This window comes from Lissotriton vulgaris, chromosome 5 (assembly GCF_964263255.1).
Source record: "Lissotriton vulgaris chromosome 5, aLisVul1.2, whole genome shotgun sequence".
Classification (NCBI taxonomy): Eukaryota; Metazoa; Chordata; class Amphibia; order Caudata; family Salamandridae; genus Lissotriton; species Lissotriton vulgaris.
This window is the reverse complement of record NC_141693.1, coordinates 2,034,913,207-2,034,931,186: the sequence shown is the minus strand read 5'-3', so window position 1 is coordinate 2,034,931,186 and position 17,980 is coordinate 2,034,913,207. Positions and strand designations below refer to the sequence as shown.

Here is a 17,980-nt window from a genome sequence, read left to right as displayed (position 1 = left end):
CCTACAGCGCCAGTGACACCCCCAGATCTCAGCGATCCCTTTCAGATCTCACTGAGCCCACTCATACCTCAATGAGCCCAATCAGACCTCAGTGAGCCCACTCAGACCTCAGTGAGTCCACTCAGACCTCAGTGAGCCCACTCAGACCTCAGTGAGCCCACCCAGGCCTCAGTGAGCCCTCTCAGACCTCAGTGAGCCCACTCAGACCTCATTGAGCCCTCTCAGACCCCACTGAGCCCTCTCAGACCTCAGTGAGCCCACTTAGACCTCAGTGAGCCCTCTCAGACCTCAGTGAGCCCTCCCAGACCCCACTGAGCCCTCTCAGACCTCAGTGAGCCCTCTCAGACCTCAGTGAGCCCACTCGGACCTCATTGAGCCCACTCAGACCTCAGTGAGCCCTCCCAGGCCTCAGTGAGCCAGCCCTCTCAGACCTCAGTGAGCTCTCTCAGACCCCACTGAGCCCTCTCAGACCTCAGTGAGCCCTCTCAGACCTCTCAGTGAGCCCACTTAGACCTCAGTGAGCCCTCTCAGACCTCAGTGAGCCATCTCAGACCCCACTGAGCCCTCTCAGACCTCAGTGAGCCCTCTCAGACCTCTCAGTGAGCCCACTCAGACCTCAGTGATCCCTCTTGGACCTCAGTGAGCCATCTCAGACCCCACTGAGCCCTCTCAGACCTCAGTGAGCCCTCTCAGACCTCTCAGTGAGCCCACTCAGACCTCAGTGATCCCTCTCGGACCTCAGTGAGCTTTCTCAGATCCCACTGAGCCCTATCAGACCAGACCTCAGAGTAATTTCAGATCTCAGGGAGTCCCCAACGCTCTATGGACTCTGTATTGTAAGTGAACCTTCTGAGATCCCTGTGAGCCCTCTTGAGACCTGTATGAGCAGTCTCTGGCCTCTATAAGCCAAAACCTATAAAAACCAACAAGAGGCCCAGACATGCCAGCGGGGACACCCCAGAACTCAGGACCACAAGGGCAACTGCCACCAACTGGAGAAACAACGGTGCGCCACCAAGAACTCTGCCGACAGAGCCGCTCACAAAACAGACCTCAGCAACTACCACCGGCACATCAAAGAAGCCAAGAAAGCTGCCATCACCACCCACATCTACATCCACTCAAACAAACTCTTCAAAATAGTCCAAAAACTCTCCAACCCAACAGCCATAGAGGACACCATCTACCCTTCCGGAGAACTCTGTGACACCCTGTCAGGCTACTTCCACAACAAGATCACCAACATCTAAAACAACTTCAACATCCAACCTGCCACCCTCAACCCCGACGAGCTCTACCTACCAGTAAACATCAGCCAAACTATCATCACCTGGTCACCACTCACTGCCCGACAACCTAAGTCAACATGATCCACTCCAGGGCGCCCACCACCTCTACAACCTTATAACAAACCCAATCAGTATGCTGCTCACCAGCATCCTCTACACCTCCATCTCCCCAGCAACCTTCCCGGACAGATGGAAACACCCAGACAGACAATCATTTTTTAGATCATTGGGGTCAGTGGGATTTCCTTCAGGTGGGGTCTCATACCCCTCCTAAAGAAAGCCTCTAGTTACCCAAACAATCTCAAAAACGATTGTCCGATCTCCTTGCTACCCTTCACGGCCAAAGTTCTCGAGAAAGCCACCAACCAACAGCTCACCGAATTCCTGGAATAAAACCATCTACTGGACACTCCCAATCAGGATTTTGTGCCAACCACAGCACTTAGACTGCAGAGAAATGGTGGCCCTGATCCTCCTCAACCTCTCGACGGTGTTCGACAGTCTCCCACAACACCCTCATCAACAGACTCCACACCAGAGGCATTCGCCAAGGTGCCCTCAAGTGGATCGCCTCCTTCCTTAGAGGACACACTCAGAGCATCCGACTGGGTCCCTTCATCTCCGCAACCAACGACTTAGTCTGCGGCGTTCAGCAAAGATCATCCCTCAGCACCACCCTGTGCAACATCTACATATGACCCACCTTTCAGACATCGTCAGATCCCACAGATCAACATAATCTTCTATGCAGACACTGAACTGATCCTTTCGCTCACCAAGGACCCGGCCAGCGTCAAAGCCAACTTCTACAATGCCATGACCAATGTAGTCAAATTGATGAGAGACAACTTTCTCTACTCAACCACATTAAAACTGCAGTACTGATCTTCAGGATGGATGAACACTTCTGCACCGGACCACAGTTGGTGGCCTGCAGAACACTTGGACCCACTGACCAACCATGCACGCAACCTCGGCATTACCCTCGACAGCCAATTGACCATGAAACGACAAGTTAACACAGTCGCCTCCTCATGCTTCCACACGCTTCGCATGCTCCGCAGAGTCTTCAGATGGATCCCAACCAACACCATAAAGATGACACTAAGGTCATTGTCGCTAAGCGCCTCGACTACAGCAGCAACCTGTATACCGGTATCTCCATCTAGCTCCTCAGAAGACGCTAGACTATACATAACGCTGAAGCCAGACTCATCCTGGACTTCCCCAAACAAACCCGCATCACCCCCCACCTGAGAGACCTCCACTGACTCCCCATCCAAAAAAGATACCGTTCAAGATCCTCACGCACGCCTACAAAGGCCTCCACAACTTAGGCCCTGCCTACCTCAACCATCGAACTTCCACCAAACCCACTAGACACCTGCGCTCCTCTTCACTCTCCCTCGCACCCCCGCATCCGCCACATCCACAGCGGCAGCCGCTCCTTTTCCTACATCGCAGCAAAGACCGGGATCAATCTCCCCCACCAGCTCTGGACGGTTCCCTCGCTGGCAGGCTTCAGAGAGGGACTCAAAGCCGGGCTCTTCAAAGAAGACGCAGCGCCCAGATATCCTTAGGGGTGACAGAGGTGTGCTTTGCAAATGCAGAGTCATTGATTGATTGATTGATTGATTGATGTGAGAGCCCCTCAGTCCTCTGTGAGCCCCCAGATACCTCTAAGGGGCCCCAGAGTCCTATGTCAGACCCTGAGTCCTCTGAAGACCACCATAGACCTATGAAAGGTCCTCAGTCTCCTGTGAACCCCCAGAGTCCTATGAGGCCCCCAGATACCTATGTTGGGCCCCTCACTCCTTTACAAGCACCCAGAGACCAATGTGAGGCCCCAGAGACCTATGTCAAACCCTGAGTCCTCTCTGGACCCCCTCAGTCCTCTGTGAGGCCCCTCAATCCACTGTGAGGCCCCTCAGTCCACTGTGAGGCCCCTCAATCCACTGTGAGGCCCCTCAATCCACTGTGAGGCTCCTCAGTCCTCTGTGAGAACCCTCAGTCCTCTGTGAGACCCCTCAGTCCTCTGTGAGGCCCCTCAGTCCTCTGTGAGGCCCCTCAATCAACTGTGAGGCCCCTCAATCCACTGTGAGGCCCCCCAGTCCACTGTGAGGCCCCTCAGTCCACTGTGAGGCCCCTCAGTCCTCTGTGAGGCCCCTCAATCCACTGTGAGGCCCCTCAGTCCTCTGTGAGGCTCCTCGGTCCTCTGTGAGACCCCTCAGTCCTCTGTGAGGCTCCTCAGTCCTCTGTGAGACCCCTCAGTCCTCTGTGAGGCTCCTCAGTCCTCTGTGAGACCCCTCAGTCCTCTGTGAGGCTCCTCAATCCACTGTGAGGCTCCTCAGTCCTCTGTGAGGCCCCTCAGTCCTCTGTGAGACCCCTCAGTCCTCTGTGAGACCCCTCAGTCCTCTGTGAGACCCCTCAATCCACTGTGAGGCCCCGCAGTCCTCTGTGAGACCCCTCAGTCCTCTGTGAGGCCCCTCAGCCCTCTGTGAGGCTCCTCAGGCCTCTGTGAGACCCCTCAGTCCTCTGTGAGACCCCTCAATCCACTGTGAGACCCCTCAATCCACTGTGAGGCCTCTCAGTCCTCTGTGAGGCTCCTTAATCCACTGTGAGGCTCCTCAGTCCTCTGTGAGGCCCCTCAGTCCTCTGTGAGACCCCTCAATCCACTGTGAGACCCGCAATCCACTGTGAGACCCCTCAATCCACTGTGAGGCCCCTCAGTCCTCTGTGTGACCCCTCAGTCCTCTGTGAGGCTCCTCGGTCCTCTGTGAGACCCCTCAGTCCTCTGTGAGGCTCCTCAGTCCTCTGTGAGACCCCTCAGTCCTCTGTGAGGCTCCTCAGTCCTCTGTGAGACCCCTCATTCCTCTGTGAAACCCCTCAGTCCTCTGTGAGGCTCCTCAGTCCTCTGTGAGACCCCCCCCAGTCCACTGTGAGGCCCCTCAATCCACTGTGAGGCCCCTCAGTCCTCTGTGAGGCCCCTTAGTCCTCTGTGAGACCCCTCAGTCCTCTGTGAGGCCCCTCAGTCCTCTGTGAGGCCCCTCAGTCATCTGTGAGGCTCCTCAATCCACTGTGAGGCTCCTCAGTCCTCTGTGAGGCCCCTCAGTCCTCTGTGAGACCCCTCAATCCACTGTGAGACCCCTCAATCCACTGTGAGGCTCCTCAATCCACTGTGAGGCTCCTCAGGTCTCTGTGAGACCCCCTCAGTCCTCTGTGAGGCTCCTCGGTCCTCTGTGAGACCCCTCAGTCCTCTGTGAGGCTCCTCAGTCCTCTGTGAGACCCCTCAGTCCTCTGTGAGGCCCCTTAGTCCTCTGTGAGACCCCCCAGTCCACTGTGAGGCCCCTCAAACCCCTGTGAGGCCCCTCAGTCCTCTGTGAGACCCCCCAGTCCTCTGTGAGGCCCCTCAGTCCTCTGCGAGACCCCTCAATCCACTGTGGGACCCCTCAATCCACTGTGAGGCTCCTCAATCCACTGTGAGGCTCCTCAATCCACTGTGAGGCTCCTCAGGCCTCTGTGAGACCCCTCAGGCCTCTGTGAGGCCCCTTAGTCATCTGTGAGGCCCCTCAGTCCACTGTGAGGCCCCTCAGTCCTCTGTGAGGCCCCTCAATCCACTGTGAGGCCCCTCAGTCCTCTGTGAGGCCCCTCAGTCCTCTGTGAGACCCCTTAGTCCTCTGTGAGACCCCCCCAGTCCACTGTGAGGCCCCTCAAACCCCTGTGAGGCCCCTCAGTCCTCTGTGAGACCCCCCAGTCCTCTGTGAGGCCCCTCAGTCCTCTGCAAGACCCCTCAATCCACTGTGAGGCCCCTCAATCCACTGTGAGGCTCCTCAATCCACTGTGAGGCTCCTCAGGCCTCTGTGAGACCCCTCAGGCCTCTCTGAGGCCCCTCAGTCCTCTGTGAGGCCCCTCAGTCCTCTTTGAGGCTCCTCAGTCCTCTGTGAGACCCCTCAGTCCTCTGTGAGGCTCCTCAATCCACTGTGAGGCTCCTCAGTCCTCTGTGAGGCCCCTCAGTCCTCTGTGAGACCCCTCAGTCCTCTGTGAGACCCCTCAGTCCTCTGTGAGACCCCTCAATCCACTGTGAGGCCCCTCAGTCCTCTGTGAGACCCCTCAGTCCTCTGTGAGGCCCCTCAGTCCTCTGTGAGGCTCCTCAGGCCTCTGTGAGACCCCTCGGTCCTCTGTGAGACCCCTCAATCCACTGTGAGACCCCTCAATCCACTGTGAGGCCTCTCAGTCCTCTGTGAGGCTCCTCAATCCACTGTGAGGCTCCTCAGTCCTCTGTGAGGCCCCTCAGTCCTCTGTGAGACCCCTCAATCCACTGTGAGACCCCTCAATCCACTGTGAGACCCCTCAATCCACTGTGAGGCCCCTCAGTCCTCTGTGTGACCCCTCAGTCCTCTGTGAGGCTCCTCGGTCCTCTGTGAGACCCCTCAGTCCTCTGTGAGGCTCCTCAGTACTCTGTGAGACCCCTCAGTCCTCTGTGAGGCTCCTCAGTCCTCTGTGAGACCCCTCATTCCTTTGTGAAACCCCTCAGTCCTCTGTGAGGCTCCTCAGTCCTCTGTGAGACCCCCCCAGTCCACAGTGAGGCCCCTCAATCCACTGTGAGGCCCCTCAGTCCTCTGTGAGGCCCCTCAGTCCTCTGTGAGGCCCCTTAGTCCTCTGTGAGACCCCTCAGTCCTCTGTGAGGCCGCTCAGTCCTCTGTGAGGCCCCTCAGTCAACTGTGAGGCTCCTCAATCCACTGTGAGGCTCCTCAGTCCTCTGTGAGGCCCCTCAGTCCTCTGTGAGACCCCTCAATCCACTGTGAGACCCCTCAATCCACTGTGAGGCTCCTCAATCCACTGTGAGGCTCCTCAGGCCTCTGTGAGACCCCCTCAGTCCTCTGTGAGGCTCCTCGGTCCTCTGTGAGACCCCTCAGTCCTCTGTGAGGCTCCTCAGTCCTCTGTGAGACCCCTCAGTCCTCTGTGAGGCCCCTTAGTCCTCTGTGAGACCCCCCAGTCCACTGTGAGGCCCCTCAAACCCCTGTGAGCCCCCTCAGTCCTCTGTGAGACCCCCCAGTCCTCTGTGAGGCCCCTCAGTCCTCTGCGAGACCCCTCAATCCACTGTGAGACCCCTCAATCCACTGTGAGGCTCCTCAATCCACTGTGAGGCTCCTCAATCCACTGTGAGGCTCCTCAGGCCTCTGTGAGACCCCTCAGGCCTCTGTGAGGCCCCTCAGTCATCTGTGAGGCCCCTCAGTCCACTGTGAGGCCCCTCAGTCCTCTGTGAGACCCCCCAGTCCTCTGTGAGGCCCCTCAGTCCTCTGCAAGACCCCTCAATCCACTGTGAGACCCCTCAATCCACTGTGAGGCTCCTCAATCCACTGTAAGGCTCCTCAATCCACTGTGAGGCTCCTCAGGCCTCTGTGAGACCCCTCAGGCCTCTGTGAGACCCCTCAGTCCTCTGTGAGACCCCTCAGTCCTCTGTGAGGCCCCTTAGTCCTCCGTGAGACCCCCCCAGTCCACTGTGAGGCCCCTCAAACCCCTGTGAGGCCCCTCAGTCCTCTGTGAGACCCCCCAGTCCTCTGTGAGGCCCCTCAGTCCTCTGTGAGACCCCTCAGTCCACTGTGAGGCCCCCCAATCCACTGTGAGGCTCCTCAGGCCTCTGCGAGGCTCCTCAGTCCTCTGTGAGACCCCTCAGTCCTCTGTGAGGCCCCTCAGTCCTCTGTGAGGCCCCTCAGTCCTCTGTGAGACCCCTCAATCCACTGTGAGACCCCTCAATCCACTGTAAGGCTCCTCAGACCTCTGTGAGACCCCTCAGTCCTCTGTGAGGCCCTCAGTCCTCTCTGAGACCCCTCAGTCCTCTGTGAGGCCCCTCAGTCCTCTGTGAGACCCCCCCAGTCCACTGTGAGGCCCCTCAAACCCCTGTGAGGCCCCTCAGTCCTCTGTGAGACCCTCCAGTCCTCTGTGAGGCCCCTCAGTCCTCTGTGAGACCCCTCAGTCCACTGTGAGGCCCCCCAATCCACTGTGAGGCTCCTCAGGCCTCTGTGAGGCTCCTCAGTCCTCCGTGAGACCTCTCAGTCCTCTGTGAGGCCCCTCAGTCCTCTGTGAGGCCCCTCAGTCCTCTGTGAGACCCCTCAATCCACTGTGAGACCCCTCAATCCACTGTGAGACCCCTCAATCCACTGTGAGGGTCCTCAGGCCTCTGTGAGACCCCTCAGTCCTCTGTGAGGCCCTCAGTCCACTGTGAGGCCCCTCAGTCCTCTGTGAGGCCCCTCAATCCACTGTGAGGCCCCTCAGTCCTCTGTGAGGCCCCTCAGTCCACTGTGAGGCCCCTCAGTCCTCTGTGAGGCCCCTCAATCCACTGTGAGGCCCCTCAGTCCTCTGTGAGGCCCCTCAGTCCTCTGTGAGACCCCTTAGTCCTCTGTGAGACCCCCCCAGTCCACTGTGAGGCCCCTCAAACCCCTGTGAGGCCCCTCAGTCCTCTGTGAGACCCCCCAGTCCTCTGTGAGGCCCCTCAGTCCTCTGCAAGACCCCTCAATCCACTGTGAGGCCCCTCAATCCACTGTGAGGCTCCTCAATCCACTGTGAGGCTCCTCAGGCCTCTGTGAGACCCCTCAGGCCTCTCCGAGGCCCCTCAGTCCTCTGTGAGGCCCCTCAGTCCTCTTTGAGGCTCCTCAGTCCTCTGTGAGACCCCTCAGTCCTCTGTGAGGCTCCTCAATCCACTGTGAGGCTCCTCAGTCCTCTGTGAGGCCCCTCAGTCCTCTGTGAGACCCCTCAGTCCTCTGTGAGACCCCTCAATCCACTGTGAGGCCCCTCAGTCCTCTGTGAGACCCCTCAGTCCTCTGTGAGGCCCCTCAGTCCTCTGTGAGGCTCCTCAGGCCTCTGTGAGACCCCTCGGTCCTCTGTGAGACCCCTCAATCCACTGTGAGACCCCTCAATCCACTGTGAGGCCTCTCAGTCCTCTGTGAGGCTCCTCAATCCACTGTGAGGCTCCTCAGTCCTCTGTGAGGCCCCTCAGTCCTCTGTGAGACCCCTCAATCCACTGTGAGACCCCTCAATCCACTGTGAGACCCCTCAATCCACTGTGAGGCCCCTCAGTCCTCTGTGTGACCCCTCAGTCCTCTGTGAGGCTCCTCGGTCCTCTGTGAGACCCCTCAGTCCTCTGTGAGGCTCCTCAGTACTCTGTGAGACCCCTCAGTCCTCTGTGAGGCTCCTCAGTCCTCTGTGAGACCCCTCATTCCTCTGTGAAACCCCTCAGTCCTCTGTGAGGCTCCTCAGTCCTCTGTGAGACCCCCCCAGTCCACAGTGAGGCCCCTCAATCCACTGTGAGGCCCCTCAGTCCTCTGTGTGGCCCCTCAGTCCTCTGTGAGGCCCCTTAGTCCTCTGTGAGACCCCTCAGTCCTCTGTGAGGCCGCTCAGTCCTCTGTGAGGCCCCTCAGTCAACTGTGAGGCTCCTCAATCCACTGTGAGGCTCCTCAGTCCTCTGTGAGGCCCCTCAGTCCTCTGTGAGACCCCTCAATCCACTGTGAGACCCCTCAATCCACTGTGAGGCTCCTCAATCCACTGTGAGGCTCCTCAGGCCTCTGTGAGACCCCCTCAGTCCTCTGTGAGGCTCCTCGGTCCTCTGTGAGACCCCTCAGTCCTCTGTGAGGCTCCTCAGTCCTCTGTGAGACCCCTCAGTCCTCTGTGAGGCCCCTTAGTCCTCTGTGAGACCCCCCAGTCCACTGTGAGGCCCCTCAAACCCCTGTGAGCCCCCTCAGTCCTCTGTGAGACCCCCCAGTCCTCTGTGAGGCCCCTCAGTCCTCTACGAGACCCCTCAATCCACTGTGAGACCCCTCAATCCACTGTGAGGCTCCTCAATCCACTGTGAGGCTCCTCAATCCACTGTGAGGCTCCTCAGGCCTCTGTGAGACCCCTCAGGCCTCTGTGAGGCCCCTCAGTCATCTGTGAGGCCCCTCAGTCCACTGTGAGGCCCCTCAGTCCTCTGTGAGACCCCCCAGTCCTCTGTGAGGCCCCTCAGTCCTCTGCAAGACCCCTCAATTCACTGTGAGACCCCTCAATCCACTGTGAGGCTCCTCAATCCACTGTGAGGCTCCTCAATCCACTGTGAGGCTCCTCAGGCCTCTGTGAGACCCCTCAGGCCTCTGTGAGGCCCCTCAGTCCTCTGTGAGGCCCCTCAGTCCTCTTTGAGGCTCCTCAGTCCTCTGTGAGGCCCCTCAATCAACTGTGAGGCCCCTCAATCCACTGTGAGACCCCTCAATCCACTGTGAGGCCCCCCAGTCCACTGTGAGGCCCCTCAGTCCACTGTGAGGCCCCTCAGTCCTCTGTGAGGCCCCTCAATCCACTGTGAGGCCCCTCAGTCCTCTGTGAGGCTCCTCGGTCCTCTGTGAGACCCCTCAGTCCTCTGTGAGGCTCCTCAGTCCTCTGTGAGACCCCTCAGTCCTCTGTGAGGCCCCTTAGTCCTCCGTGAGACCCCCCCAGTCCACTGTGAGGCCCCTCAAACCCCTGTGAGGCCCCTCAGTCCTCTGTGAGACCCCCCAGTCCTCTGTGAGGCCCCTCAGTCCTCTGTGAGACCCCTCAGTCCACTGTGAGGCCCCCCAATCCACTGTGAGGCTCCTCAGGCCTCTGCGAGGCTCCTCAGTCCTCTGTGAGACCCCTCAGTCCTCTGTGAGGCCCCTCAGTCCTCTGTGAGGCCCCTCAGTCCTCTGTGAGACCCCTCAATCCACTGTGAGACCCCCCAATCCACTGTAAGGCTCCTCAGACCTCTGTGAGACCCCTCAGTCCTCTGTGAGGCCCTCAGTCCTCTCTGAGACCCCTCAGTCCTCTGTGAGGCCCCTCAGTCCTCTGTGAGACCCCCCCAGTCCACTGTGAGGCCCCTCAAACCCCTGTGAGGCCCCTCAGTCCTCTGTGAGACCCTCCAGTCCTCTGTGAGGCCCCTCAGTCCTCTGTGAGACCCCTCAGTCCACTGTGAGGCCCCCCAATCCACTGTGAGGCTCCTCAGGCCTCTGTGAGGCTCCTCAGTCCTCTGTGAGACCCCTCAGTCCTCTGTGAGGCCCCTCAGTCCTCTGTGAGGCCCCTCAGTCCTCTGTGAGACCCCTCAATCCACTGTGAGACCCCTCAATCCACTGTGAGACCCCTCAATCCACTGTGAGGGTCCTCAGGCCTCTGTGAGACCCCTCAGTCCTCTGTGAGGCCCTCAGTCCTCTCTGAGACCCCTCAGTCCTCTTAGAGACCCCTCAGTCCTCTTTGAGACCCCAGAGTCCTCTGTGAGACCCCTCAATCCACTGTGAGACCCCTCAATCCACTGTGAGGCTCCTCAGGCCTCTGTGAGACCCCTCAGTCCTCTGTGAGGCCCTCAGTCCTCTCTGAGACCCCTCAGTCCTCTTAGAGACCCCTCAGTCCTCTTTGAGACCCCAGAGTCCTCTGTGAGACCCCTCAATCCACTGTGAGGCCCCTCAGTCCTCTGTGTGACCCCTCAGTCCTCTGTGAGACCCACTCAGTCCTTTGTGAGTTCCCTTCTCAAACCTCACTGAGATCTCTCATCTCAGTGGGATCGCTCTAACTTCAGTGAGGCTCTATTCACTTCACGTAGCCCCCCGAGAGGTAAGTGAGTCCAGCTCTGTCTGACCCCAGATGACTTTGCAACCTTTAGTGCATCTGTAACTCCTGCATCTTACACTTCTTCTTCTTTTGACTTCTGCAGGGAAAGCCAGGAGACAAAGGCGCTCTCGGGATTCAGGGTCCTCCAGGTCCTGAGGTGAGTGGCTCTTTTTCTCGGCTCTTCATCATTCTCATGTCTTTGATACTGGTGGTTCTTTCTGGCCTGGGTGCAGCTGGTGACGAGGCCCACCCTTGGCACTTCCAGCCTAGCTCCAGCATCTTCCTGGGTCCCCTGGCAACTCCTGCTGTTGTCCAGCAGTTGACAGCAGTGAGCTTTCACCTGCATTCACTGGGGGATCCACTGATAGCAATGAGCTTTCACCTGCAGTCACTGGGGGATCCACTGATAGCAGTGAGCTTTCACCTGCATTCACTGGGGGATCCACTGATAGCAGTGAGCTTTCACCTGCAGTCACTGGGGGATCCACTGATAGCAGTGAGCTTTCACTGGGGGATCCACTGATAGCAGTGAGCTTTCACCTGCATTCACTGGGGGATCCACTGATAGCAGTGAGATTTCACCTGCAGTCACTGGGGATCCACTGACATCAGTGGGTATTTATCTATTGTTAGTTGGTGAGTCGATGTCATTGGTGAGTTTTCAACCGCAGTCAGTGGGCGAGTCTCTGACATCAATGTGTTGCCTCTAGCCAAGTGGCTAGCGACTGACATCAGAGAGTTCATCTGCAGTCATTGAGCGAGTTACTGATCTCTGTGAGTTTTTGTCTATAGCAGGATTCCCATGAATAGGTACAGTGTGGTCAAGACTGCACTGATACGGCCGCACTGCACCTGGACTCCTGCCTGGCACCTTACGGAGAATTAGATTGATTCCCCCCTCACATGGCTGATTGTTATAAACTGTCCGTTCCAGTTGCAGAAGATCCTTTCACGAATACCTCGCCCCCCAGAGATTTCCTGACTACTGCACATCTCCGATGATGAGCATGTCGCTTAATCTGAGATCCTTTGATAGCCCTTAAACCAATGAAGGACGCCATCTAAGACAGGGCTGTCTCTCCCTTCTATGTCCTGATGAAGACCCGCCACGACATCCTGACTAAGCCTTGTCAGGGTCGAAATGTCGACAATTCTCCATGTCCGACCCTAACCACCTGAAGTGCATCCTGCTGAACACCTGCTCGGTCCACAGACACGCCACCGTACTCTGGGATCTACTTGACGTTATATCACCAGACGTCGCCTTCCTCACTGAAACATGGATGAATGCATCATCAACACCCGACATCGCCATAGCCATCCCGGACAATTACAAGATCATCCGTAAAGACCGCCCTGTCCAAACAGGAGGAGGCATCGCCATCGTCCATAAAAACACCGTCAAAATTACGACCAGCTCCAACGCTAACCTTTCCACCGCCGAACACCTCCACTTCCAGGTCCACATTGACCCCAGAACCACACTCAGAGGCACCCTCATCTACAGGCCTCCAGGAACACGTAAACAATTCAGCGAGGACATCACTGACTTCATCAGTCCACATGCCCTCGCCTCCGAGAACTACATCCTACTAGGAGACCTCAAATTCCACATGGAAAAGAATAACGACAGCAACACCACCACCCTACTGGATAACCTAGCCAATCTCGGACTCAAACAACTTGTTGACACCCCCACCCACATAGCCGGACATACACTAGACCCGATCTTCACTTCCAGCAAAAACATCTCCTTCGATCGCACCACAGCTCTCCATTGGACGGACCACAGTTGTGTTCACTTCAGCTACAAAACCACCTCGACTCACAACCCCCCACAACCTATTCCCCGAAGAAAATGGAACAAAATCACCACCGACCAACTCCTCACATCGCTCAACCTAAACCCACCCGCCCTCTCATCTGGATCGTCTCCTTCCTCGCCGGAAGAACCCAGAGAGTACGACTTCCCCCATTCAAATCAGAGGCTGCCGAAGTCATTTGCGGTGTACCACAAGGATCATCACTCAGTCCCACCCTCTTCAACGTTTACATGAGTCCACTCGCATCCATCGCGCGTCAACACAACCTTAACATCATCTCCTACGCTGACAACACCCAGCTGATCCTTTCCCTCACCAAAGACCCTAACTCCGCCAAAACCAATCTTCACGAAGGTATGAAAGAAGTTGCCGAATGGATGAAAACCACCCGCCTAAAACTTAACTCAGACAAAACGGAGGTGCTCATCCTGGGATCATCCCCCTCTGCCTGGGACGACTCATGGTGGCCTTCGGCTCTGGGCACAGCACCCACACCCACAGATCACGCACACAACCTGGGCTTCATCCTAGATTCCTCACTCTCGATGACCAGACAAGTCAACGCCGTCTCATCCTCCTGCTTCAACGTGCTTCGTATGCTCAGAAAAATCTTCAGTTGGATCCCCTCCGAGACAAAAAAAAACTGTCACCCACGCACTAGTCACGAGTCGACTGGACTACGGAAACACCCTCTACGCCGGAATTACAGCCAAATTACTGAAAAAACTCCAACGTATCCAAAACGCATCAGCGAGACTCATTTTGGACATCCCTCGCCAAAATCACATTACCGGCCACCTGAAAGACCTCCACTGGCTCCCCTTCAACAAGAGAATAACATTCCGTCTCCTCACCCACGCACACAAGGCACTCTACAAGCTAGGGCCCGAATGCCTCAACACTCGACTATCCTTCTACACACCCACCCGCCAATTAAGATCCTCCGATCAAGGCCTCCCCGCAATTCCGCGCATCCAAAAACCCACCATGGGAGGTAGATCCTTCTCCTACTTGGCGGCCAAGACCTGGAACTCACTCCCCACTCACCTCCGCCTTACACAGAACCACATCTCATTCAGAAAAGAACTTAAAACCTGGCTATTCGATAAATAATGAACCCCATCCCCAAGCGCCTTGAGACCCTCTGGGTGAGTAGTGCGCTATATACATTCTTGAACTTGAACTTGAACTATCAAGTCTCTGGTTCTAAAACAATAAGCAACATCCAGAGCTGCCAGAGTAATTGGTTTGTCCTTAAGCTCTGACCTTCGTCATTTACTTTCCCTTCTAAATATTGTACATTTATTGTCACTGAGCACTAAAATGTCACGTTAACACATATCACGGTTCATCATACCCTATTTTGACAGCCTTGTTGACAGCTTGCAAATATAAACAAGCATTGGCATAGCCAATATGTCTTGCCTTTGAGGCCTTATAAGTGTTTTGCCAGACCTATTGGCTTTGCCTTTTTTTCTATGAGCTATTGGCATTTTGAAATGGCTATGCCTTTTATTTTGGTTTTAAAAATGTAAGTAAAAGGCATAGCCAATAGGTCTGGCTAAACACTCATAAGGTCCCAAAGGCGAGACCTATTGGCTATGCCAATGCTTTTTTTTGTTAGGCACGGGGAGATAAGGGATTTTGCTCAGAATCATATGATGTTCAGCGTCGTTGCCGAGACTCAAACCCAGTTCCCCAGATTCGAGGTCGACCGCTCTAGCCGTTAAGCCAACTCCTCTCCAAACACAGAAAGAATTATAGGTAAATGTTCACAAAGCATTGAGCAGCCTTTGCAAGCTCTTCATAGCCGTTCAGAATGTTTATTCTCCATCACACCTCTGGAGCTGTTGCCCAAACACAGTGTGCATTACCCTACGGTCGTTATTCACCAAAAGCTGTAGAAAATAAAAACTGCCACAAGCCTGAGCAAGTCTGAGCAAAACCCCAGGCATGCCTCTAAAACTGGTGCATTCGATCAACCCCCCTCGCCCCCCTCCGCCCCCCACGTAGGGGGTCCTTTTTCATGGCCAACCTTCAGGACATAACGGATTCGGGTGATTCCTGTGCTGTAGCTTTCTCAAAAATTCAACCTCAGGTACTGGCATTGCACATGGCAAGACTTCCTCAGCAAATCCATACGAACAGGTTTCCTTTCAGCGCTGAAGCACCAGAAAAAAAAATAATAATAAATCCGTTGCTAACCTATCTGGTTTCCACCCCAGACTCCACTAGTAAACTTTCTAGCATTATTTGCTAAAAATTGCCGGAAAAGGTTCACTATGGTAGTTAGTCCCTGTGGCCTTTACATGGCGGACCCCAGCCTAATGAAACACGATGTTTAACCCTTTGTGGTCGTCTTTTACCCTCCACTTAATGTTCTTGTCAAGCAGGTCATGGGATACTAGTATTAAACGGGAGAAGCTGGATTAGCGTTCAGAAACTGGGGCCAGTTTGCAGCTCAGGAGGGTATTGTTGGTATGATGTTGGCACCCCTGCTGAAATCACTTATGTGGCAGACAGACTTGCGTGTCCTCCATTGCACTCGGTTGGCGCTCTAGTCTAATGTCGCTATTGATTTTCTCACTGAATATGTTGAACGGAGTCTGTGCATACAGTCTACTCTTGAAAAATAACCGTTTTTTAATGCCACCTTATCACAATAGAGATGCCGCTGTTTCGGCAACTGCTGGTGCCTCTGACTGAGGTAGCGCTCTGCATAACCAACTCCAGCAAGTACTAAGAGACAGACAGGCAACTAGAGCCAAAATTCGGGGGGGGGGGGGGGGGGCTAATGATACAAGCGATAGGCCGGGTGGCTCTAAGTAGGGTTGAAACCATTACAATAGCCTCATTAACATTTAAATTGTCTTAAAAAGACCTGTGAAGTACTCAATGCGGCTGCAATCAGACAGTCGCCAGCCAGCAAAACTGTCTCTGCCCGGTGTGACACACGCAACGGGGGGGGGGGGGGGGGGGCTGAAGCCCGGTGAGCCCAATGGGTGTTGCGCACCTGCCAAGAGAGGTTAGGAATATCGCTGCTGCGGGTGCACTTAAGTCATGCACGTGGCGGGCGTTGATGCTGGTGCAGCTAGCGAAAATGGCTGCCTTTGAATGAGCTTTCCCTTTTAATAGCAGGTTTTAAAAGGAATGATGCAGTGGGTCACGGGGGAAAACCCATCAGGTATACTACTTGCTCACTGCCAATAATACCAATAACTGGTCATTCAGTATTGCTGGTTCCTACTGCGGTGGTACCGTGCTACTGCCTTGCAACTCAATGCACACCGAGTAGTTTACCTCACAAAAGTAGTTAACTGCCCGCACCCTGGACTGAGCTCATCCGAGGCTGCCTATGCCTCTGCTGCGAAGTAATTGTGGTGCTGGTTAGCAGAGCAGGTATGAGTAGTGAACACGTTTTGTCTTTGGTAACCTTCTGTGTGTAGTTTACTGGGCCCTTCTCATTAGCAAAATTCACCTACGTTCAGAGGATCCGCTGGGGCTATTAAACGCATTTCATGCAGCTACTCATATGGAAAACTGAAGGGTGTGATATACAGGTGGCGGTCACGGGCATCGGTTTCTTTGTAGGCTCCCGCCGTTCAAACAGCTAGGGCAATTCAAACTTTTATTTTTTTATATGTAGCGCAAACTAGACCCGAAGATATCGGGTATCAGAGTGCTTTACATGAGCACCAGTTTCGTTACAGAGGAACACATTCAGTTTTGTTAGGCACGGGGTGTTTGCCCAAAATCACAAGATGTTGATCGCAGTTGCCGTGACTCGAGCCCGGTTTCCCAGCTTCGAGGTCGACCCTCTATCTCTTAGGCTACATGCTCTCGGTTCCGTGCAGGCAAGTTTGACTGCTGAAGACATAATGGCCCAGCACTCGCTATATGAGTTATTACAAGAGAGTGTTTCCCGTCCCAGTCACTGTTAAAAGATGTTGTCCGTTTCCGCAGTTTTAATAATAAATTTAGACCGAAGCGTAATGTTTTCACAGAAATAGCTCTTTTGATGTGTAGAATGTGAGGCGGTTGTTGAGGTATTCGGGACCCATGTCATGGAGAGCCTTGTGTGCGTGGGTGAGAAGTCTGAAGGTGATCCTCTTGCTGACGGGGAGCCAGTGCAGGTCTCTCAGGTGGGCGCAGATGCGGCTGTGTCGGGGGATGTCAAGGACGAGGCGTGCAGATGCGTTCTGTATGCGCTGAAGTCTTTTCTGAAGTTTGGCGGTGGTCCCAGCGAAGAGCGCGTTCCCGTAGTCCAACCGACTGGTGACGAGGGCCTGTGTGACCGGAGCAGACAAATCTGCAAAACAGGAGCTTTTTCCAATGGCAGGCCTCCGTTTCGAGAGGCCTGCCAATAGAAAAAAGGGGCGTGGCTTCATGCCGTATTGAAAACCCCTCCTGACAATATCTCTTTGCCTGCTACAGCGCATGCGCTGCTAGCAGGCTTTGACCTAAAAATATATATATATGCTGTAATTTATATGAACATCAAAAATGCGTATAACCTACTTTCTTTGTTGTGTGTTCCATAATGCATTTGTTTCCTTTAAATCATTGTGTTTGTTGAGATTGTAGGCATGATTCTTCTAAAGCAATTATTCTTTGATTGTTCTGTTGTCTTCAAAGGAATAGTTTTATCCCTGACAGAACCATTGTTGTTTTTGCATATTCATACCCAGGTTCTGAGGGACTGACTGACTGACTGACTGCAGTGTTTATGAAGCGCTCGAATGCCGCGGCGTCTTGGCGCTATAGTACAGAAGAACAGATGAGAGCAAGTTAGGGCAGGGTAAAAAGCCACAGGGTTACCCCATTATTGTTCACAGGAGATGAGGAGAGCAGTGCCTGGCTCAAGATCCCAGATCCACTACTGAGCCTCACTCTGCACGCAACTTTGTGTGTATTCACGCATGTGCACCTTTATTAGTGTCTGTTTGGCATTGTGTATCTCCCTGATGAACATGGTTGTTCCCTACAAGCTCGGCCTGGTGTCCAGGTCCACCAAAGGTGTGCAGTTCCCTATCAAATGGATTAATCTCTGTCAGGGTCGAGTTTCTGGCATAGCAGTGGGGCTTTCATAACCCTTTCCATCCTGGACATATTTGGTTTATTCTTGGTTTCGTTGTGCATCTCGCCGCTATCGTTGACTATTGTGAGCCTGAATCAGCAAATGTCGGCCACTTCTGGCTAATAATGGCCACGACAGATGGAGTGTGAGGTCCTTACAGGGCTGGAGCAGCAATGCTACTGGTTTGAACAGGGCATCAATGGACCACAAGG

General features: G+C 54.8%; 1 protein-coding gene across 1 annotated transcript in view; it reads left to right on the top strand.

The window, feature by feature from the left end:
- The window catches only part of COL27A1 (collagen type XXVII alpha 1 chain), a 1,047,548-nt gene that overhangs the window by 447,029 nt on the left and 582,539 nt on the right, over positions 1-17,980 (top strand). Inside the window, exon 15 of the mRNA XM_086924958.1 lies at positions 10,972-11,025. Within this exon, the coding sequence (XP_086781084.1) occupies positions 10,972-11,025 (54 nt within the window). The remainder of the gene's footprint in view (positions 1-10,971; positions 11,026-17,980) is intronic.